At 49.3% G+C, this 22,419-nt stretch overlaps 3 protein-coding genes across 7 annotated transcripts in view; 2 read left to right on the top strand and 1 right to left on the bottom strand.

Moving 5' to 3' along the window:
• RIT1 (Ras like without CAAX 1) overlaps positions 1 to 3,065 on the top strand; it is a 16,655-nt gene extending 13,590 nt beyond the window's left edge. Inside the window, exon 8 of one of the 2 annotated variants that reach the window (XM_072733578.1) lies at positions 770 to 3,065. The gene's annotated coding sequence lies outside the window, so the exon portion shown is untranslated. The remainder of the gene's footprint in view (positions 1 to 769) is intronic. The other variant, XM_072733579.1, reaches the window with a different exon arrangement.
• Positions 1,999 to 22,419, bottom strand: SYT11 (synaptotagmin 11). 2 transcript variants are annotated; one of them, XM_025997273.2, is made up of 4 exons: positions 20,592 to 22,419; positions 13,968 to 14,794; positions 5,613 to 5,736; positions 1,999 to 5,131 (listed from the first exon to the last, which is right to left on the bottom strand). In XM_025997273.2, the coding sequence occupies exons 1-4, from the start codon at positions 20,623 to 20,625 to the stop codon at positions 4,821 to 4,823; spliced, it is 1,296 nt and encodes a 431-aa protein (XP_025853058.1). In that variant the 5' UTR covers positions 20,626 to 22,419; the 3' UTR covers positions 1,999 to 4,820. The 2 variants fall into 2 exon arrangements, with proteins under 2 accessions (XP_025853058.1, XP_072589678.1); XM_072733577.1 differs by having other exon boundaries at positions 5,616 to 5,736; positions 20,592 to 20,953.
• The window catches only part of GON4L (gon-4 like), a 72,670-nt gene continuing 69,950 nt past the window's right edge, over positions 19,700 to 22,419 (top strand). The window contains exon 1 of one of the 3 annotated variants that reach the window (XM_025997269.2): positions 19,700 to 19,916. The gene's annotated coding sequence lies outside the window, so the exon portion shown is untranslated. The remainder of the gene's footprint in view (positions 19,917 to 22,419) is intronic. The other 2 variants (XM_072733573.1, XM_072733570.1) reach the window with 2 other exon arrangements.

Raw genomic sequence — 22,419 nt, 5'->3', positions numbered from 1 at the left:
TAGAGTTTGTTATAAGATCACAGGAGGGATGCCTGGGTGGCTCAGTGGTTGAGCATCTGCCTTCGGCTCAGGTCGTGATCCTGGGGTCCTGGGATCGAGTCCTGCATCGGGTTCCCCATGGGAGCCTGCTTTTTCCTCTGCCTATGTCTCTGCCTCTCTCTGTGTCTCTCATGAATAAAGAAAGTCTTAAAAAAAAAAAAAAGATCACAGGAGAAAATGCTTTGGACAGAGGAGCTGGAATACAGGAAACAATGTGGTGGTCCTCATTTGCCACCCACCAGCACCCATTCCTTCTGCCAAAGGAAATGACATTTTATCCAAGAATCCACCATTTCCTGGCACTAGGTTCCAGGGCAGTCCTAAAGACACTCCCATCTTCCTTGCCTGATTGGCTCTGCAGTGACCATGTGGCCGATGTGGGACCAGTGAGATGAGAGAAAAGCTAAAGGTTTCTGGGGATGCTTTACCTTCTTTTTCTGGGAGTGGCCATGAAGCAATCTCTTTTCCCCCTGAAAGTGGTCCTACAAACAAAATCTTTAGGGTTAAGGGGACATTGAGTGGCCCTCGAGGTATTAGTGACCTTTTGCCAGAGTAGCGCCCAGAGCTGGCTCCACCTGTGGACTTGCAGGTGGGGGAACCGGTGTGTGTTGTTCATGTTTACGCTAATTGGAATTGGGTTTCCTATTAATCGTGGACAAAAGCATCCTGAGTGCCAAGATACTCTTACCATCATTATTGTTATATTATTGTGTTGTTTTTTTTTTTTCAGACTTACCACCTAGAGAAAAAGCAACATGCAAAATTATATATGTGCTGTGATTGCATTGTCAGCTGGTTCGTGGATGGGAAGATGTGCTGAAATTAGTGACGCTTGGCCTAGATAGACGTGTTTTCCGGTTTCTATGAACTTGTACTTTATTTTACATGTTTTCTACAGTGACCCTGATTGACACATCATGGAAAAAATGTACAGGAAATAAGACCAAAAGTCAGAAAGTTGGGAAAGTTCTAGAATCTTGACTAATTTTTTCCCCTTTTCTCTATCAATTTTTGTATAATACGATTATTATATTGTCATCTAAAGTTTTTAGTTCCTTTTTTTTTTTTTTTTTTAAAGATTTTACTAATTCATGAGAGACAGAGAAGCAGAGACATAAGCAGAGGGAAAAGCAGCCTCCATGCAGGGAGCCTGATGTGGGACTTGATCCCAGGACTCTGGGATCACAACCCGAGCCGAAGGCAGATGCTCAACCACTGAGCCACCCAGGTGTCCCAGTTTTTTAGTTCCTTCATTGAAACTTTAAAAGAGTAGAGGCTTCCTTTCCTGCTTCCGGCTTGTGCATGCAGGGAAGGCAGTTTCCCCAGGAGAGAAGGTAGGAAAAGTGCCGCACTCCAGACTTCAGGGTGTGCAGGGGGTCCTCAGAACCTCAAGGGTGCATTAGCCTGCACTTCTCTTTCAGAGCATTTCTCTGTCATTCCATATTTACTAGCAGGATTATCTGATTGTAGCTGGTCCTCTGCTGAGTGCCACAGGATCGGTGTATCATACCCTCAGCATCTGGCACATGATATGCACTCGAGGACAAATTTCTGTTGAGGAATGAATGGAAGACAGAATCAGCCCTCGTGCATTGCTTTGAGGTATAAATATTTCCAATTACAGGGACAGGCACTGAAGCCATCCTCTCTCTCCTGGTGGTTAGAGTCTTAGGAAGGACATTTTGAGAGGAAAACAGGACTAGAGAAAGGACTCTAGGTCTGGAGACTGGAATCTGCATTTTTTTCTTTTTTTCCAGTAATCTCTACACCCCATGTGGGGCTTGAACTCACTGACCCTGAGACCAAGAGTCGCAGGCTCCCCCAGCTGAGCAGTCCAGGCACCCCGGGATCTGAATTTTCGGGTGGTGTGGAAGATCACACTGGAGTACGTGCTCTAGGACATCCTGTTGGAATCATTCACTGTCACCGAGCTCTCAAGAAGACCACACTCATGCCCTGTGTGTTTAATGTGAGTCAGTCTTTATTTTGCACTTGTGTGGTACATTAACAAACTCCACATACAAGATAGCATTACATATTGTAGGTTAGCATTACAGCATTATGCAGTTTCACACAATTCGTTTGCTTTTCCAGTTTTTTTTTAATTTGACACATTTATTTTGAGTTTCATTTTTTACAAGAGAAGACACAAGGTAAAGAAAGACGACCACATTGGAGAAGGATCATGGTGAGGGCAATGTCACTATCACGGCCATAATAAAAGCCTTCCAATAAAAGACTTGCACCATTCCCTCTTCCTGAGCAAGCCGCTCCTGTCCCACAAACCAGTTCTATCTGCTTACGTCTCTAGAGCATGTTCATAAACACCTACATCTTGGCTGTACTCCACTGAGAACTGAAAGAATAACTCATAAAGGGACTTGTGTTATTAAGAAAAATTCTTGTCTTCCCAAAGGAATCAAGGTATCAGCAGAGAAGGCCTGACTCTTGGAAAATACGAAGTGACCGTCCCCTAAACCCTTCCTGACCATGAGTGCCTTGTGCAAAAGTGAGAGTGTGACTCTCTTGTCTTTCAACTGACTCTTCGGAGGAGGCGCTGCTCCTCTGGGAGGGACACGTTTGAAAGCCAGAGGCAGCTAAGAAACTTTGGGACAGCCAAGCCGAGGGCGTGATGGATCAGGCGTGAGGTAGGAGGGAGGAGCCCTGTGCTGTCTGCCTCTTGGCTCCGGAACTTCCCACCCTGTCACCTTGCCACCCACTGCTCCACAGACCCAAAGAAACGGGGGAAGAAAGCTACAGGAGATGGGGAGAGAGGGGTGGGGTGAGGCTGCCTTCCCAGAAGTAGGCAGGAGGAGCTGCAGAGGCTCACTGAGCGAGGCCAAGGCCAGACTCTCTCCACCTGTGGCTTTGCATGGTTTCTGGGAAGGAAACAAAAGTGAGTTGCTCAGCGATTTCTGATCTTCAGACATTAAGGCGATGAAGAGGAAGCATTTAAGATTTTTTTCCTAATGGGTCTTCAGAATGCTCCTGTCAGATTTACATTAAACTATCTCAAAATGCATTTTTAGAAAACAAAAATTATTTTCTTCTACGTATGATACAGTATTTACATTCCATGGAGTATAAGATTGAGCCAGTGGTGTGAGCACACTGATGGGATGTGAGTCAGATCGGGGGATGGGGAGCTGGAGGGTACAAGAACAGTGGGCTTTGTGCCTGCTCAGCACTTTCAGGAATCCAGGTTTTAAAAAGAACAACAAAAGGATTCAGGGGAGCAGACTGGTTTCAAATCCACAAGAGCTAAGGGAATGACCCAGGCAGCAGTGCCACCCTGTCTGTGAACTCCCAGCCTCCTCAGAAGTGAGTCAGAAGGGATGCTCTCTCGTTGGGTGTGGACCTGCTCTTTCAGGCTGATTCCAGCTGCTGCCCATCTGAGCTGTTCTGCAGGCCAGGGGAAAGATCTTCCTGGGCAAGCTCACTGATGGCCCACCAGCCTCTGCCCTGTGACAGGTCTCGCCGCTAGAGCCATGGCTGACCAGGAGGCTGGAGACCTATGTTCTAATCCTGGCAAGACACTGGCTCCCTGGCAACCTCAGCTGCCGGCTGGCAGGAGAGGGATGCAGCTCTGTGCTTCCCCATCCCTTCCCTTGACTCAACTCAAAATCCAAGAACTAAGCACTCTGTGAGGAGGGGCAGGATGGTATAAAAGAATCCAGGTTACCTCGGTTGCTCATTAACTCACATTTACTCATTTCACTCACTTCCTCAGTTTTAAGAGCCGTAATGGAAAAATTTAAGGATAAAGAATAATTTCTGATGGCCATTTTCCTTGTGAAGCAAAACCAATTTCATCTAAGCTACCTGAGAAAACTCTAAAGCTTCTCATTGGTCAGCATTTCTGGAAAAATAAAGGCCAATTTCATCCTCCAAACCAACAAATGGCTGTCACTTCCTGGTGGCGCTGAGAGGGGGTGGCGGACACTGTCCTGCCTGCACCCACAAATGGCGTCTGGGACCTGCCGCTTGAGCCCACTGGAGCCACCCCAGCTAGTTTTGAAGGCTCCGAAGCTCGCTCCAGAGAGGATCTCTAGTTTCGTAAACCCAAATTCTACCTTGAAGTCTGCTGTGTTCATGTGCTTCATCTCGAGTTAACCCTAGGCTACCCCCGAGGCCTCCCAGCAGCAGTGTGGCACCAAAAACTCCGCATCCCACATCCTATTTCCCCTGCACACCCTGTCTTATCCACCCCACCCTCGTTTCTTGGCTCACGACTGACCTCTGGACCCTGAGCTCCAGGAGCTGTCTGAGGCGTGAGGGAGACAAGACAGGGATGAGGACACCGTGAGCTTTCATGTGAGTAAAATATCCTTCTGGGGGGAGAGGGGGTGCGAGAGTCACTCTCCAGAGAAGCCTAGTAAAAAGAGGCCAATTTCAGGTGATCAGCAAATACAATTCGGCACAAAACACAATTTTCATGGTTCAAAATCTGTAACTTGATATTGGCAGTTAGGCTAATTTCTTCAGTTTGTATTAGACATGCAAGTATAAGGTTACATTGTTATATATAGACTCGTGAGGCCTTTCCCTCTCTTTTTCCCCATTGAAAAAAAAAAAAGGATTTCTAGTGCCTTGCAAAGGAGAAAAATCATCCTCCCTAAGAACTGATCTGCAGCTGTGGTCACATGGGGTGTTCTTTGTGGGGTTTGTTTTGTAAGAAATCTTCTACAACTAAAATGAGGTTTTGAGTCCACTCCTCTCCGGCATCTCTCCCTCCGCCTGCCCTGCCTGCCTCGGGCTCGGCTCCGGGAGGACAGGCAGGATCAGTACTCGCTCAGACTGTGCCACTTGGCCACAGGCTTGCGGGGGCTCTCGCAGACCTCCCGCCAGTGCTCGGCGCCGCTGCTGGTGACGCTGTGCGCGCCCAGGATCAGCCTCCCCACCGCTTCATTCTTGGTGGTGCGATCGAAGTCGATGACCAGAAACTCGATGCTCACGTCGGGCAGGAGGTCTGGCGGGATGTCATAGACGAAAGACTCATTGAAGACTGGGTTCAAAGTGCACTTCTTCACATGGGTTTTCTTCTTGGCGATGCGCTTTCTGCCGTAGTAGACGTTCACCTTGACATAAGGATCTGGGGTGGCCAGAGAGACAAGGAGAAAGGGGGACAGGCCCATGACACAGTCCTCCTCTAAAGGGTGGCTCTGTGTCGGAAGGGGGCTCTGTGGCTCCTTGAGTGGTGGCCACTCACTCACTCTCCACTGATGCGCCCCCAACACACTCTGACTTCAGTTCATCTGCCTGCCCAGGCAAGGGGCTGAGGGGGCCATCAGGACCACTGGAGGACAACTTCCTCATCATGAGTGGGGACAGCCCATGAGCCCAGGAAGCCGTGTCTAGGGCGCAGGGATAAGGAATGCCTGCGGGGCTTTTCAGAGGTCTCCCCTGGAGCTAGCTCAGTGCCTGGTGTGCATCTGATGGGACCCCTCACCCAGGGCCTGGAGGGCACCTCCTGCGCCAAGGACATCTAGAGCCCAGGTAATCACGGGGAAGGGAGTGGGGCCTGAAGGGTGCAGGGGTGTTGGGGCCACAGGCGGGTTGAGGTAAATAGCTGCTACCTGAGAGGCCAGTGATGTCCATTTTCGGCAGGTGTCGGGCTTTGAGGACCACCACGGTCAGTCTCTGTGCCACGGGCTGGTAAGACAGAGACACCTGGAGCTCCCCTCTGCTAATGCACTTCTGGAAGAGGAAAGAGCTGATGAATGTCCAGGATTGGGGAGCAGGGAGGGAACCGGAAGTGTGCAGAGCCAGGGAGGACGCCTGCAGAAGCATCCAGCAACTTGAGAGTGTGCTCCCCCCTCATTTAACAGGGAAGGGAACCTGACACGTTCTCATTATAATCCTAATATTAAATGAGACCATCTGCATGGAGAGGCCACCTCGCCTGGTATTCCATAGACCCAGGCTGGACGGCTTTGGATTCCAGTCCTGTTGCCACTCTCTGCCTGTGTCACCTGGGACAAGAACTTGACGGCTCTATGCTCCAGTTTCCTCATCTGAAGGATGGATGTAAAAACGATACCAACCTCATAGTATCATCCAGAGGACTAAATTAAAACCAGTAAACTTTGACCTGTGCTTGGGCGTAGAGAAGGGCATTCTCACCTGTTGCCTCATTTGGTTCTTGCGATAAAAGCTTTAGAGACTGGATGGTGGAAGGCAGGAAACTTGGGACTGAGCCTTCACTATGCCACCTACTTAGCCCCTGGCTTTGGGCAGGTTCCTGAATGTCCTAGCGACTGTTGCTCCATGTTACAAGGTGAGTGCCCACACCTGCCCCACCTGCCTCCGTGGATGCACCTGGGAGTATCCTCTCCAGCCACACTGGCTTCCTCCCCTCTGCCCACAGCTTTCCATTTGCTTCTTTGAATTGTATTCTAGGCTGTGCTTGGGAATTGAAAAAACCCTCCCAACCTCCAAGGACATTTTAAGCAATGTTTGATATTTACTGCATGCTAGGTGCTGGGGGTCCCAAGCTGATAGGACCTGGTTCCTTTCTTTTTCATTTTTTTCCCATTTGTTCTCTCCCCTGCTCCCCTTTAAGTAATCTCTACACCCTATGTGGAGCTTGAACTCACAACCCTGAGATCGAGAGTTATGTGTTCCACTGACTGAGCCGGCCTGGCGCCCAGGACCCAGTTCTCACTTCCAAGGAGCTTACCATGCCCAGAAGAGACTGAGATAAACAAACATGCCCTCATTGGAGCAGGAAGGAGCCTGTGTGAGTGCTGCTGGGGAACCAGGGGCAGAATGTGCCCACTGACCTTGGGGCTGAGTTTATGAAGATGAGTAGGAATCTTCCAGGCAATGTAGAGGGAAGGCCCACTGTGTTCAGAGAATGGTGGGAGGGGAGGTGCTGCCCTTGGGGTGCTGGTGGGGGGTGAGAAGAGGAGGGGGGGGCTCTAGGAAACAGCTCAGCCAGCCGCTCACAGGTCCAGGATGGCTGCCAGCACCCAGCACGGGAGGGACACAGTCATTGCTCTGTTACTGTTTTACGAAGATTAGTATTGTTCTAGTGGAAGCTGGAGAATAAACTGGAGGGGAGAGGAGCCCAGAGGCTGCTGCATTGGGCTGTGGAGGGGACACCAAAGCCTGGACCCCCTCAGCAGTGGTGGGTGTGGGGCAGGACGCATTCCAGGAAGAACTCACTGGAATGGGGGGCAAGTTTGTGTGTTTCTAGCTTATTTTTTGTTTTATTTGTTTCTTTTTTCTCATTTAAAAATTTTTTTCTTTTTAAATTTAATATGTTTCTGGTTTATAAGGTAGGGATGAAGCTGTGAGACGGAAACTGAAAGGAAGTGGGGTTCAAGGAATATTGGACAAAGGAAGGAAGGTTGGGACAAAACTCCCCTCACTACCAACTCTCACTCCTTGTATTCTTCAAAGCACCAGAAAAATGTCACCTACTTCAGGAATTCTAGGCAAAGCCAGACTCTACCCACCACCAGCCTTCCGTCTGCCTCGTACTCCCCCAAATGGCCTACTGTGCGCCCACTGGGCCCGGTGTTCCATCAGCAGTGGCGGCTAGAGATGGGGACAAGGAGAGAGCCTGCTCTCTGGAAGCACACAGGCTCCCTGTACCACTTGCTCAGGGAAGCCCGTGCAAGAGAAGGAAATTATCCAGTTAGCTCATCAGTGAAAAACAAGGAAAGAAACCTCCAGGTCTGTGCTTTGATTATAAGCCTAACTCATCTCAAGGAATGAAGCTGTAATAATGTTCCACGTGGTTTAAAAACGTTCTTGAGGCTCTGTTTCATACCAGGAACATAGGGAAATATCTCTCATTGGGCATAAAATGACTAAAATGATAAACTCAGGCTTTAGCTTTTGAAACTGAAGTCCCAAAGAGAACAGGCTTCAAAAAAGATTTTCATGACTTTTCTCTGCTAGATGGAAGCCCCACATTTTTTCCTTACCCATAACATACATCTTGTCAGGTCTTGATTATATCCATGGGAAGTACCCTCAGCCAGTTTAGAATCACAGGCTGCTTGCCCTTCTGGGCTGCTTCTCTTTGACATGAGTTGGAACCCAATCAGAGAATATAACCTCATTTTCACTATTAGCTACAGCCAAATGGCATCAGGAGAGTAATCCCATGTGAAAACAAAAACTAAATGCCATCCAGAAGAACATTCAAAACTGAGCTACCCAACACTCTAGCTATTAGCTCTATGTGTCCGTTTAAATTCATTAAAATTAAATAAAACTAAAATGTTTGTTCCTCAGTCACACTAGTCATATTTCAAATGTCCTAGTGCAGACAGAGAATGTTTCCACCATCACAGAGAGCTCCGGGGTACAGCAATGATCCTGAAAGTACTTCTGGATGATTGGGGCCACCACTCCCCTCCATGTCCATGAATAAGGAAATATTAACTAGATTTGATGTCCAAATACTGCATTCCAAATATTAAATATGAATATATACAATCTTTAAGTATAATTTGAACTTTATATACAGAAGAAGGGTAATTTGATTTGAAAAACAAAGAGTTGGGCAGCCCCAGTTGTGCAGCAGTTTAGTGCCGCCTGCAGCCCAGGGTGTGATCCTGGAGACCGGGGATCGAGTCCCACATCGGGCTCCTTGCATGGAGCCTGCTTCTCCCTCTACCTGTGTCTCTGCCCTCCCCCCCTCACTCTCTCTCTCTCTCTGTGTTTCTCATGAATAAATAAATAAATCTTAAAAAAACAAAAAACAAAAAACCAAAGAGTTTTTTGAGGCACCTGGCTGGCTTAATAGGTGGAACATGCAACTCTTGATCCTGGGTTGTGAGTTCAAGCCCCATGTTGGATGTGGAGCCTACTTGAAAGAAAGAAAAAATACAAAGAAATAAAAAAATAAACCTTGATCATTAAACACAAAACAAAAGAAGATTTTTATTTGTAAAAAAAAAAAAAACATTGACTACAAAATTATAGCTTGGATTTCCTAATTATTTTGTTAAAACTGTGTTTTGTAAGTCACTCATTATAACAAAATTTTCCCAATCTGAATCCCCAAGCCCCTTCCCGAGTTTTGGATAACTTCTGGTTACTTTTTTTTAATAATTTTCTCCCCTAAAATCACCCCTCAGGCAATTGTTCTCCTTTGGCCATTTTACATGGGCAGGATGCCCTTCCCACCAACCACATGCCACTCTTATTCTGCACCGAAGGCCAGATTTCACCTCCCCTCCCCCTCCCCTTCTCTTTCCACCCAATTCCCACTGCAAGTAGCATTGTCAAGGGCTCTTTCTCAAGGGCTCTTTGTAAAGGGCTGGGAGCAAGCTCCATTTCCCAGCCCCCTAGCCTAGTGAGGCAAAAACCCCATTGGGGGCAGGCAAGTGGAAGCCCAAGCAGAGGAAAGGCCTTCTCCGTGCCTGAAAGAGCTGGAAGGCTTTGCTGTCAGAGTGGGCTCCAGTCTCTCTCAGTGGAAAAGATGAGCAGGCACAGTGGCCTTAGGAAGATTAGCAGGTGACAGAAAGGCTCAGGTGAGAGTCTATTCCCTGGAATGAGCAGAGCCCCTTCTGTGAACACTGTGGCCACACGGTGTTCACACTAGGTGTACCCGCTTAACCTCAATGCACTTTTACAGGGGCCAGAAGTCCCATGGGCCATCTGCACTCAAATCATAGCCATGGGAAAACCAGAGGAACAAAACCTTACTCTTCAAATACATCCCTCATCTCCCTGAAATGGAAGCAGAGCTACTCTCTTCGTGGTGCTTCTCTTTCTCTTTCCAGTCCCTTTTGGCTCAATTGCATGACCTCTAGGTTCCTCATAAATCTGAGATTTTAAGATTTCTGTGCTTCCCATGACCATTGTCCCCAGCCGTCCATAGCAGATGGGGCCCAGGAAGGACAGGAAGTGACCTGAAGAAATTCAGGGGAATCCACTCATAAAGTACTTCTCTTCCCACTGTCTGTTCTTTCTCCTGGAGCCCTCTCTGGACTGTCTCCCTTCCCTGTGCAGGGAATTTATAATGGAAATGTAAATTCAGTTCAATTTTTATCCCAGGCTCATAGATATTTTTATCCACGCCTGGCTTGCTCAAACAGAAGAGCAGATGACTCCTGACCTTAGGGTTGTGAGTTCAAGCTCCACGTTGGGTGGATAGCTTGCTTAAAAAAAAATGTCTGTCTGAACAAAATATTAGAAAAAAACCTGCCACTTAAAAAAAAACGGGCAGTCCCAGTGGCACAGCGGTTTGGCACTGCCTGCAGCCCAGGGCGTGATCCTGGAGACCCGGGATCGAGTCCCACATTGGGCTCCCTGCATAGAGCCTGCTTCTCCCTCTGCCTGTGTCTCTGCCTCTCTCTCTCTCTCTCTCTCTCTCTCTCTCTCTCTGTGTCTCTATGAATGAATAAATAAAATCTTAAAAAAAAAAAAAAAAGCTAGTTTTAGAGTCTAACTCAGAGATTTGGGGAATTATAGAATTTATATTGTGATCTTCCACTAATAATCAAGGGTTAATTTTTAATGCTTCTTACATTGTTTTGTGTATTCATAAGAGCTGAGAGTGCTCTCTGTGATTCCATCAGCCTTCTCGGCCCAGCCTAGATGAAACCTTAAAGAGCTGGTGGTTGCTGGCCCAGAGAAAGGAGCGAAATGGAAGAGTCAAAGAGGATGACCAGTCCTGGGCTTCTTCAATCAGATTGCACTGGGCAATGGAAAGGACAAGAGGTGACTTTCTCTGCTAGAGGAGGGGATATGCAGTTGATGGGGGGGGGGGGGGGGTGTTATCTAGAGAAGTGCAATTCTCATGGGTCCTCACCCAGACCTCTGGTCCCATATTAGAAGGGGATGCCTCCACAGACCAGAAAAAGCTCTCTACAGAGTGTGGAACAGTTTAGAGCAGCTCTGACTGGTGAGCCAAGGGGAGATCATAGCCGAGAGGCTCAGGGTAGATATGTGGAGGCTGTACTGCAGGGAGTCACAGGGATTGGCGCTGGCAAGTGACAGTCACGGCTAAGGATGGAGTGCAGCCCTGCCCACCCGCGCATGCTGGGGAAACATGCTCAGGAGGCCCAGGGGGCTGGGAGGCTCTGGCACAGGGGTGCACGGGCTCTGTGTGTCCTGTCTGGGCCTCTCCCAGGCGATGTGTTGTTCAGGATCCTAGCCCTGGCTTGTCCCTCCTAAAGGGAGTTAATAAAGTGGAAAGAAACTTGGCTTTTGCCAAGAGCCCCTGGCAGTTTAGCAAATGCCATTGTCTGTGCTCCCTGGCCAGTGTCCTGGATTTGAGGCTGTTTTGTTCCCAGCCCGAATCAATCCCTTTCCTGGCCCGTCTTGTCCCAGCTGCAGCTTGGCACAGAGCCATCGCCTGCTTTCGGCCTTGGGCTTCAGGAACATGAGCTGTCTGGGGCAGTCCAGCCAGTGAATGGCTCGACCAAGGCTGGGGCCACAGGGCAGGGAGCTGGGGCAGCTGGATGAAGGCAGGCAGTGGAGCATTAGGGATACTGTAAAGAGGGGTCAGTGAGCAGGAAGGGCTTGGAAGAAACCTGAGGAAAAGAGAAGGCAGTTCAGGGGAAGGGGATGGAGGGGATGAAAACTAGTTTTTATCCATGTTTCTGACTCCAACCTCAGAGGACACAAGAGCCCCCGCTGTCCTGGACTCTAGAATGTTTCTTTGTTTTTTTTTTTTATTTTTTTATTTTTTATTTATGATAGTCACAGAGAGAGAGAGAGAGGCAGAGACACAGGCAGAGGGAGAAGCAGGCTCCATGCACCAGGAGCCCAACGTGGGACTCGATCCCGGGTCTCCAGGATCGTGCCCTGGGCCAAAGGCAGGGGCCAAACCGCTGCGCCACCCAGGGATCCCTAGAATGTTTCTTTGTGTCTTGGCATTGGATACTGACAAAACCCCTCTAATACTCTTAAAACATTTGGGCTTCCCTGGTCCCTCCACAGTAGAGCTGGGTGTGCCACACAGCAGCTGCAGTTCTCTGGGCGGTGGCATGGCTGGGCTGGCTCCAGTGGGACAGGTGCCTGTAACACAATCCAAGACGCAGTGCCTTCTGCTTCCCCCACAACACGGGGCACTGCTCCCTTTTAGAGGGTAAACCTTGTGCCTGGAGCTCACTGCACACATGGCCCTACTGGCCTGGAAGCCTTTCTGGTCCAACCCTGAGTGCCCTGCCTCCCCATTGAGTGCAGAGTGGAAAAGTTATCCGGAGATAAGTCTGGCCTCTAGGCCACGGCTCTTTCTGCAAGATGTATGGTTGTTTTCAGCGACTCTGACACCCCTTCTGAACCTCCTTCCTCCTGCAGTGACTCAGGCTCCCTTGCCGTCCTTTACTTTCTCAAAACAAAACATAAAGGTCTGAGAACCACATGCATCTCCCCGGGATCAGACCTTACTAGTAGTAGAAATAGTGGCACTAGGGGCTGAGCAAATGAATCCTCTTGCATCACTCCTGTGGGAACCTGAGATCAGAGTTGCTAAGCGAAGCTCAGTAAGCTGGCGAGATTCGGATTCAAACTCAGCTTCGACTTCACGGCCCTTGTTATTAACTACTTACACTGTACCTTGAAACAGGAACGAAAGTCTACATTTAAAACGCCAACAGGGATCCCTGGGTGGCGCAGCGGTTTGGCGCCTGCCTTTGGCCCAGGGCGCGATCCTGGAGACCCGGGATCGAATCCCACATCAGGCTCCCGGTGCATGGAGCCTGCTTCTCCCTCTGCCTGTGTCTCTGCCTCTCTCTCTCTCTCTGTATGACTATCATAAATAAATAAAAATTAAAAAAAAATAAAAATAAAACGCCAACAACCTCTATCAAGACACCTGCCACACTCACAATCTGATGGTTGCCAAGATGGTCTCCCTCCCCCAGGGAAGTGAGGTTCTCAGGGGCAACTACATGCCAGACATATTATCTCTTCTGATCCCCAAGCCCTGCGAGGAGGCCAGTGTTAGCAGCTCCACGTTACAGACAGGGAAACAAGCTTACTTGCAGGGACCCTGGGCTGGGAAGCAGTGAGATGCAGCGGGTGTTACCAGGGCAGCCAGGGTGCTCTGCAGATGACCGTGGTGCCCCCAGATGTGTATAAAATGCATGAATGAGGGGGGTGGGACACATTTCTTGCACCCCTGAAATTAGGACTCATGAGCCACTGCCAGCCCAGTGGGGAGAAGACAGGAATGCGGGTTCTCTGTCCCCTTCTAGCCTGTGCGCCCTGGGGTGCAGAGGAGGAACATGTGAGGCAGGGCTCGGGCTGGGAGGAGGGGCTCAGAGGTGAGGCACCTCACTGACCTGAGTTGGTGGAGAGGCCACGAGAAGCCCCACCTGAGGTTGGGCTGGACAGGGAGACTGAGGGCAGAATTACTTTAGTCCCATCATGGTCCCCTGGAGGAAGATCACATCTGGCTTTGGAGAGGAAGCTGGCCACCATGTCCTTGACATCACAAGGGCCTAGGACTGGTCGGGGGGAACCTGCTCCTAGTAAGCTTGGAGGGGGGAACCCACTCCTAGTAAGCTGGACTCAGCATCAGGATACCAACCACAAGGGGAGACTTCAGAAGCTCCCTGTCCTTCTCTCCTCATGCAGTTCCTTTTGGAGGAGACCTAGCCGGATGGCCCCTCTGTCTCACTTTGGCCACTGCTGAATATTTTTTTTTAAAGATTTATTGATTTATTCATGAGAGACACAGAGAGAATCAGAGACACAGACAGACAGAGAAGCAGGCTCCCTGCAGGGAGCCCAATGCAGGACTTGATCCCAGATCTTGGATCAGGCCCTAAGCCAAAGACAGATGTCCAATCACTGAGCCACCTAGGCATCCTGGCCACTGCTGATTCTCAAAGCCACAAGTGTTCTACCTATTGCTCCCCCTGGCCATCTATACACCCCCTTGCCCTTCCCCTTGTTCCCGGAGATCTTCCTTCCCCCTACCTACCAGCCCTCCCCGACATACTCTCCCTCCTCACCTGGATGTTCCTTTTGGTGATGTCCCTGGTCAGCTGTGCCTTGCCTGTGCTGGGATCCACGCCAGCCAACGGCACCATCACCTCCCCGATGACATCGTCCCGGGAGAAGCGGTCGAAGCTGAGGACAAGGAAGTGCAGCACCAGGTCCTGCAGCTGGCTGTAGGGGATGCCATAGAAGGTGAAGGTCTCATCGAACACAGGGTCCAGGGTCTTCCGTAGCACTCTAGTCTTCACCCGGTGCCGCTTGTCGGGAAGGATGGTCATTTTGATGTAGGGGTCAGAGCCCTGGGTCTGCTCATCCATCACTGGTAGCCCATGGGCCTCCTGGATTGTCACCACCAGGGCTTTTTTCGGGAAGTTGTAGTCCACTGAGAAGGTGAGAGAGCCGAGCATGACATCCTCCTCTGGAGATGACGGAGAAGTGGTCTTGCTCTCCCCAGGGGTAAGGCTCGCAATGGGGCTCCTCAGTTCTTCCCCATATTCCACCTTGATGGGTAACTGGTCTATACAAGATCCAGAGCTAGGTCCCCCGGGACCTTTGTCTGGGCCCAGCAGGCCCGCCTCTGCTGCATCCACCAGCACATTCCCGCGCCCACCTTCCCTCCCACGGCCATCTTTGTCTCTCCGCACTTTGATGATTTTCTTCTTGTTGCTGAGGGTCTCTGGATATATGCTGATGCCTTTGAGCATATGGATAAACTTATATGGTGGGGTCTTGTGCTTCTTCTCTGCCCGCTGGTGGCAGCATGTCCACACAAAGACGGTCACCGACACGCACACCACCAGCACAGACGCCCCAACAAGGCCAGCCACCACTGGTGACACATCTGAAGGTGGAGACCAGAGATGCATCAAGGCAGGTAGACCTCAACCCCCCATCCAGAGCTCCTCTACTTACGGCCTCTGCAGAGCCAATGTCATCGGCAAGCTAGCCTGCACCGCAGAACATGCTCATCCAGGCTTACTCTCCCCTCTCTAGGAGATGCCCTCAGCCATCCTCTCTGACCAATCCGGACCTGTTCCTTTCCCTCAGACCTGGATGAAATCTTTCCCTTCTCCAAGAAGCCTTTTTTACAGTGCCCCACTCAACTCCCTGGTCTTTTCTTGGCTGTCTCTCAGCACTCAAGGACTTGGATCACTCTTATTGATTTGTGTTTCACATAAAGCTGTCCTGTGTGATAAAGTCACCTTTAACCTCAACCGTTACACAATGCACAAGGGCACAGGCCGTGTCTGGTTTCAGGAGAATATTCTACAGCATCCAGTACAGGGTTTGCAGTGGGCTTGTGGTGACAGAATGGCAGCTGGGGTAGAGGATGTAGGGCTGACTCTGGGTGGTCTGGGTACAGTGTTTAAGGGTGGTAAAAAGAAATCTGGATCTGAGTATTTTTAAACTATGTTGCAAATTTTAGCTCCCAGTTCCAAATACTTGTACTTTGTCTTATTTTACTTGAAAAAAAACACATTTTTTCAAGTACTTGTATTTTTAAATAGGGAGAAATAGGGACTATGGAAAATGTCAGCTCTTTGCTCAAATATCACCTTCCTAGTAAGGCTCAACCTCCTTGCCACCAAGGCCTACATGTCCCAGCCCTGGGTAACTTTCTCCTTATGTCTTATCTTTTTCTCTCACATACAGTGACACAGATGCATGTGTGCACACACAACATATATATATAATTTTACTATAAATTTTACTATATATCTTCACTAGTGAGTAAGTTTCACAAGGACTGGGATTTTTCCTGTTTTGTTCACTTCTGTATCCCCAGCATTAAAAATGCAGAGCTGGTACTTGGTACGTATTTGCTGAATGAATAAATAACTATAGAGAAAGACTGTTTCCTTCCCATCCTTTACCCTATCCTTTCCTACACAAATTGGGCCCCTAACGAGTTTGGGGTTCACTGAGGCCAAATTGGGTTTAGGCCTTGAACGTGTTAGTAAGGCTTCTAGTTTTCCACATTACTTTGTAGAGGAAGACTTAGGTAGGGCAGGGAGAACTAAGGAAATGAACATGACTTCAGCACATTCCAGAATCTTTCTGAAACATCCTTCCACCGGGTATCTGCCTGGCTCACTGCCTCACTCATTGAAGGCCTCTGGTCAAACCTTCCCTTGTCAGAAAAGCATCTCCTAGCTGCCCCTAGTGAGACAATACCCCCTCACTCTGCTTTATTCTTCTTCATAGCATTTATTACTCCTGACATATATTTACCTGTCCTTCCTTACTAGAGAAGATTAACAAGAATAGTGATGGTTTTGTTCACTGCTATATCCCCACATCCTAGAACCATGTGGCACATAGTAAGTATTCAGTGAACAAATGAATCAGTGAATTCAAAATAGCCTCCAAACATTGGAAAAAGAACATCAGTCAATATGATTATATATATCAAGGGTAAATATAAAATTCTATATTGGCCTTCAAAATCTATTGATGCACAATACTTGACAAGTCTGAGCAAAAATAATCTAGTTGTGGGACACCTGGGTGGCTTAGTTGGTTGACAGCATGACTCCTGATTTTGGCTCAGGACATGATCTCAGGGTTGTGGGATCGAGACCTGTGTTGGGCTCTGCACTGGGCATGAGCCTGCTTAAGATTCACCTCCCTCGCCCTCTCCCTGCTATGTGCATGTGTGCATGCTCTCCTCTCTCTCTCTCTAAAAAGAAAAAAGAAAAAAATGTAGTTGTTTAGGTAACCACAAATCTGAAGTATAATTAGTCTAATGCCACCCCATACTATGAATATGATGTCCAGATGACGGTGGTGGGGGTAGTAAGATTTAATCTGCACTGGTCATAACATATGTAGAGTGTTCCATCTAGCACTGACAAGAATAAAAACTGCTATTGTTTCGTGTATATTTATTGTGTCCCTGGCAGACATTGTGTCAGAGCTCTCTCTGAATCAAAGAACTCACTGAATAGGTACCACTAATATGCCCACTTTATAACTGAGGGACCTGGGGACTCAGATTTGCCTAAGGCCACATAGTAGCCTGCCTGCCTGACACCAGAGTGTCTCTATATTATGGATAATCGGAATAATAAAATACCTGGAAACCATATCAAATGAGGAAAAGTTGAAGGAATTGGAGCTGAGGGGTTTGGAAATAATAACTTTCTTCAATTATTTAAGGCATTTTGATGGAAGAGGTCTGGTTTGAGATTAACATTGGAGGGCAGGTTCTAGCACCAGTGCATACAGGCTACAGGAAGACAGATTCTGACTCAATGAAGAGAGTCAAATTATTATTAGAACTGTCTCACAATGGCTCAGATTGCTTCATGAGGCAATGAATCTCCAACTGAAAACTTTCAGAGGTTGGCTCACCCTTGGTCAGGCATATTCTAAAATGCCTTTCTTGGGTAGGGATTGGACTAAATGTCTCTGAAGTTCTTTCTCCAACATTTCATGATTCTATGAAAGTTGGGATGAGGCAAGAAAGAAGGGGTTACATTCTTAAGTAATACAGTACAGAGAAAGAGTAAAGCCATTAACAAAATAAATGAAGGCAACTATGTCCATGGCCATACTAAATAACTATAGTGTTTCTCAGATATTAAGTGAAATAAGAGTTGCTAGGGACAGGCTTCACAAAATGGGAGCAGCCTTGGTAGGAAGCTCCTAGGTAGGAAGCTCCTTAAAAACTGGTGGAAAAAAAAAAAAAAAAAACCTGGTGGAAATAACATCCTGTCCATCTCTGAGTCCCTGAGTCTTTGCATCTAATAAGAGCTCAGTAAATATTTGAAAAACTGATTGGACTCAATGGTCAATGAAAATGGGCACAGTCTGAAAAAGTGGCTCTCTGCTCATCAATCAGGGACTTTCCTGAAAATTACTTGCTACTGATTAATGACAGTGAACACAGATTGCCTCCGTGAGAAGAGGAAAGCAAGGAACCAACAAGACAGGTACATTTTTGGGAATGGTTTGTAAGAGAGATCTAACGGCCCAGGCTGAGAGACATCTGAGTGATCCTTTTGGCTCTATCATAGATTTATTCTGTGGTCTTGAGAGAGCCCACTCTAGGGTTTAGGATGCCTCCACACATCCTGTTAGAAAATGGAGTCTGGGGCAGCCCAGGTGGCTCAGCGGTTTAGTGCCGCTTTCAACCCAGGGCCTGATCCTGGAGACCCAGGATCGAGTCCCACATCAGGCTCCCTGCATGGAGCCTGCTTCTCCCCCTGCCTGTGTCTCTGCCTCTCTCTCTCTCTGTCTCTCATGAATAAATAACATCTTTAAAAAAGAAACAAGAAAAAAAGAAAATGGAGGCAGGATGGGAAAAGAAGAGAAGGGATTCCCACGTTTCAGGAGGACAGATAAGGAAGACAAACCTATGAAGCCATCTGTGGACAATCCAGGCTCTCTCTCCTCCACCTGTTTTCCCACTTTTGCCCCTCTTTCTTCATTTTGGTATCTGTTAACCCCTGCCTCTCTCCCTCACACCCAAGACAATGAACTAGAAAAATCAGAGATGCTGAAACTCAGAACCCTCTATTTTGCTTTCATCAAAAGCTTGGTGGGAAAAGGAAGTGGAACTGATGGCTAAAGTGAGTGCTTTAAAGTAGTCATAAATTGCAGTGACTGTGCTGCTTGCTCCTTTTGTCCTCCAAGGTCATGGATAATTGAGTGTTGGCTTGGTGTACCTCCAAAGAGCTAAAGCCTTTGAAATGAAGTACTCTATGAAATGTGAGAAAATCAGAAATGGCAGCTCTCTATGTAGTACCCCTGTATACATCTAAAGATCTGTAAGACATATCTAGGCTGTGTCTAGGTCTCTCAGCCTTTGACTAGACCTGCTATTGACACTCCCTTTACTATAGCCTTTCCTGTCAAGTGGGCCAGAGTGACACAGTGAAATGACAATGGAGTTTGGCATAAGCTGGACTTTGGTTTAAGTCTTTGTGCTACCCTTACTGTTTGTTTGACTTGATTCATTATTTTGTCTCACTGAACCTGTTTCCTCATCTGGCAAATATATATAATAATGCCTACACTGGAGGATATTGTAAGGATTAAATAAAATGGAGTAGGTAAAATGTCGAAATAATTTTTCTCTTTTCCATTAATATTCCCTCTAAAGGAAACTACTACATCATGCTCCACACCTTCTAACTTTCCAAGGAATCTGGGACTGCAATTAGAGAAAAGAATATGTTGGATAGAAGGCATAAGACAAAAGAGAAAGAACAGGAAGAAAATCATGGAGTGCTCATGTGACCACAAAAGGGACATTAGTTTTGGAAATGTAGGACTCTTCCAAAGGTAGAGATACAGAAGGTGAAGTGGAAGAAAGAGATACCACTAAGATTTAGCCTTGGGGAATCAGTAAGAACCAGTAGCTAATGGGTGTGATCTGCTTTCTGGATACTTCCCCTGATCTGATATCTTCTTCCTGATTTTGAGGTGGGAGAGCTCATGGGGTTCTGCTCATTTCCACCAACCTCTTACTGGGGAAGGAGAAAAGCCATTTCCTAGTTGGATTGTGGCCCCGCCCTAAAAATTGTTGTCTGGAAGCTCAAACCTTCTGGATTGCCTGAAGGATGTGCTATCTTAGGGGATTTGAAGGAACCTGGGGGGGCTGACCGCAACTCTCATCCAAGCTGAGGTGAAAAGGAGGGAGAAACAGGGTAACTCCTTTATTTTTGAACCAGGAAAACATAGCCCAGGAAGTTTGCAACCCTAGCACATTTTGGAGGAAGCCCCAAAGAGGAAAAAACTTGCTTTTTCAGCTTTTCTCTCGCGTCTTCCTCCATATTTTCCACCCGGCTCTCTGCTCCTGGGAGCACAGCCGGGATCACAGCCCAGAGGCCCGGGTCGGGGACCAGCCGCTCCACGGTGACGTAATGCCTTGCAGGGTACACAAAGCGGCCTCCCTCCGGCCCGGCCTCTCCGCCCCTCCCCCCGGCCTGGTCCGCGCCCTCGCCAGCACCGGCGCGGTGAGTCCCCCTTTCGGAAAGGCCAGGCCAGGGAAACAGGGAACAAAGGCCCGGGAAGAGGGGCCTGGGCGCTGCCAGGAGGCCCAGAATAGACATCACGTCATCCCTAGCTCGGCAGCGCCAAGCGCCATTTGGTAGCATCGGACGGACCCACCATTACGGTGCAGAACCGCACTTGGGGGCCCTGGGCGGCCGCCAGCCCCGCGCCCCGCGCCCCGCCCGCCCGCTGGGCAGCAGCTCCCGGCGCCCCCGCAGCCTCGGCTCCCCGCAGCGGGCCGCTGGCCCCCGGCCCCCCAGCCCCCCAGATGCCATCTTGGCGCCCATCCCCCGCCGCTGCCCTCCCCCGCAGCCCGAGGAATGGGAGGGGGAGCAGGGGGCACCGCCCTGAGCGCCCCGAGGGGGAGAGGTCCTCATCCTCCTCCCTTCCTCCCCTGCAGAGCGCCGACTCGGGCCACACAGGTTTCCGCGCGACCCGCGACCCCCGGGGACCCCCGGATTGGCTGGCCCCTGCACCCGCAGCTCAAGTTCTGGCGCCGCTCGCCGTCGCAGGCCCAATCCTAGCGGGTCCGACCCTGAAGGCCCTGGGGTGGGCTTCGCTCTCTCCCGGCACTGGGCGCCCCTGGCTGTGCTGCGGTGCCCACGGCCCCAGGCTTTAGTTGTCCGCACTCTACTTACCAAAGCTAGGTCGGATATTGGTGATCTCAGCCATGTCGTAATCAGAGGCTATTGCTATGTATGCTTTTTCAGGGATCAGACGAGTCTGGGGGCGCCCGGTCAGCACCGAGGCCGCCGCTGTAGAGCGCCAGCTCAGGGGAGGGGGAAGGTGTCTGGCGGACACCTCCTGCGACGGTCGGGCCCCTGACTGCCAGCTGCGGCCGCCTCCTAAGATGCTCCGGGGATGCTCTGAGCGGAAGGATGCAGGTGCAGCCAGACTGGTCCTGATGCGGGTAGGCCCCGCCCTCTTCCGAGCGGCCCTCGGCAGGAGACTCCGCCTCCGCCCGAAGAGTTCCGGGAGCCAGGCCCCGCCCCCGGAAGCTCCCGGCGAGGGGACCCCTGCGGCCGCCGAGATTTCTGGAGAGGGAGACCCCGCCCACCGGCGGACCGCGGATGGGTGGGGTGGCCTGAGTGCTGTAGGTGTCTTTCCCTATGCAGTCCTATAGATCCTGTGGTTCCGGTTCCCGGGGCTTAATACAGCAGCAGAATGTTCAGGGTGACGGAGCCTAGTATTTTGGAAAAAGAAAATTGTATACTGTCTGCATTTCAGTATCATTTGCCATTATTGTGCATTTCTGAAACTACTAAATATTATGGAAACTTTCTTAAACTTCAGAAGCCCTGATTAAAGACTAAACCAGGTGATGTTGCACAACTCTGGAAACTTACTGGGAATACTTGTAGAACAATTCTGCAATCCATCTACGGATGGATTTTGTGTAAATGAAAGCTGTTTTTTAAAAAGAGACTAATGAGGTGTGTCAGAGTTAACCTGTGTTGGGTATTCCTCTTACAAAAACTTCCAAGGACTTATAGGGGGTCAGAGAAGGAGACACAAGGGCAGAGCCAGCAAGGAAACCGACAGAACTGTATATCCTGCAGGTTGAAGAGCAGGATACAGAGGAAACTACAAGCTTCTAGAGACTTCCTTGGCATTGGGAGAGGCAGGGTGATTCAGGTTGTAGACTCCTGGCAGTCGTCTGCACGATTACCGCAATTTCCCTCTTCTCTTTGGCTGTGGACGCTTTCATCCTGTTTACAGACAGGATCAGGTCAAATTATTTAAACGCATGAGTAGCTGTTGGTGGTGTACCTGCAAACGGAGATGGTTGGGTGTATTGTTTCGGCTTTGACATTCTGTCCTTCCAGAAAAGTGGAGAGAACGTGGGTCTAGGAATCATGCATTCATTCAAACCCCGTGTGTTGGATTAATAAACAGCACTCCATCCCGGGCGCCTTTCCAAGCGCTGGACCTGGCATGTTAGGAGCTGGAGTTAGGGCACCTGCAGTCCCTCAACAGGTGTGTGTATGCAATCACCTGCCCAGCCAAGCCGGAGTTAAGACACCTGAGGTCCTTGGACAGCTGTGTGTGTTTAAGAACCTGACCAGCCAAGCCGTGTTAGGGCACCTGAGGTCCCTCCACAGCTACATGTGTGCAATCACCTACCCCGCCGAGCCAGGAGTGTGTTCCGTACGCGGGGGAGGGTGTAATAGCCACTATCCCCCGGGGCTACTGCGAGGATCAGGTCACCTATAATAACCTACGTGAAAGCATTTTGTGGAATGAAGAGCATTATGCAGACCGGAGCGATCACTGCGGGCTGAGTCCAAGCCTGCCCCCATTTTATTGGGGAACCCGCACTATTGGCACAAGCCCGGGGGTCCTTTTCCTGCAATTTTATGAATTCGCCACTTCCTCGGTCCCGCGTTCCAGGTATTTCGCGGCGGGAATGAAGAGTTGTCAAAGCACACCACCGAGTCGCAAAGTCCAGCCTTATTTTGAGTCGGA

The sequence above is a fragment of the Vulpes vulpes genome, chromosome 13, assembly GCF_048418805.1.
Source record: "Vulpes vulpes isolate BD-2025 chromosome 13, VulVul3, whole genome shotgun sequence".
Lineage (NCBI taxonomy): Eukaryota > Metazoa > Chordata > Mammalia > Carnivora > Canidae > Vulpes > Vulpes vulpes.
This window is presented reverse-complemented; position numbering and strand designations above follow the sequence as displayed.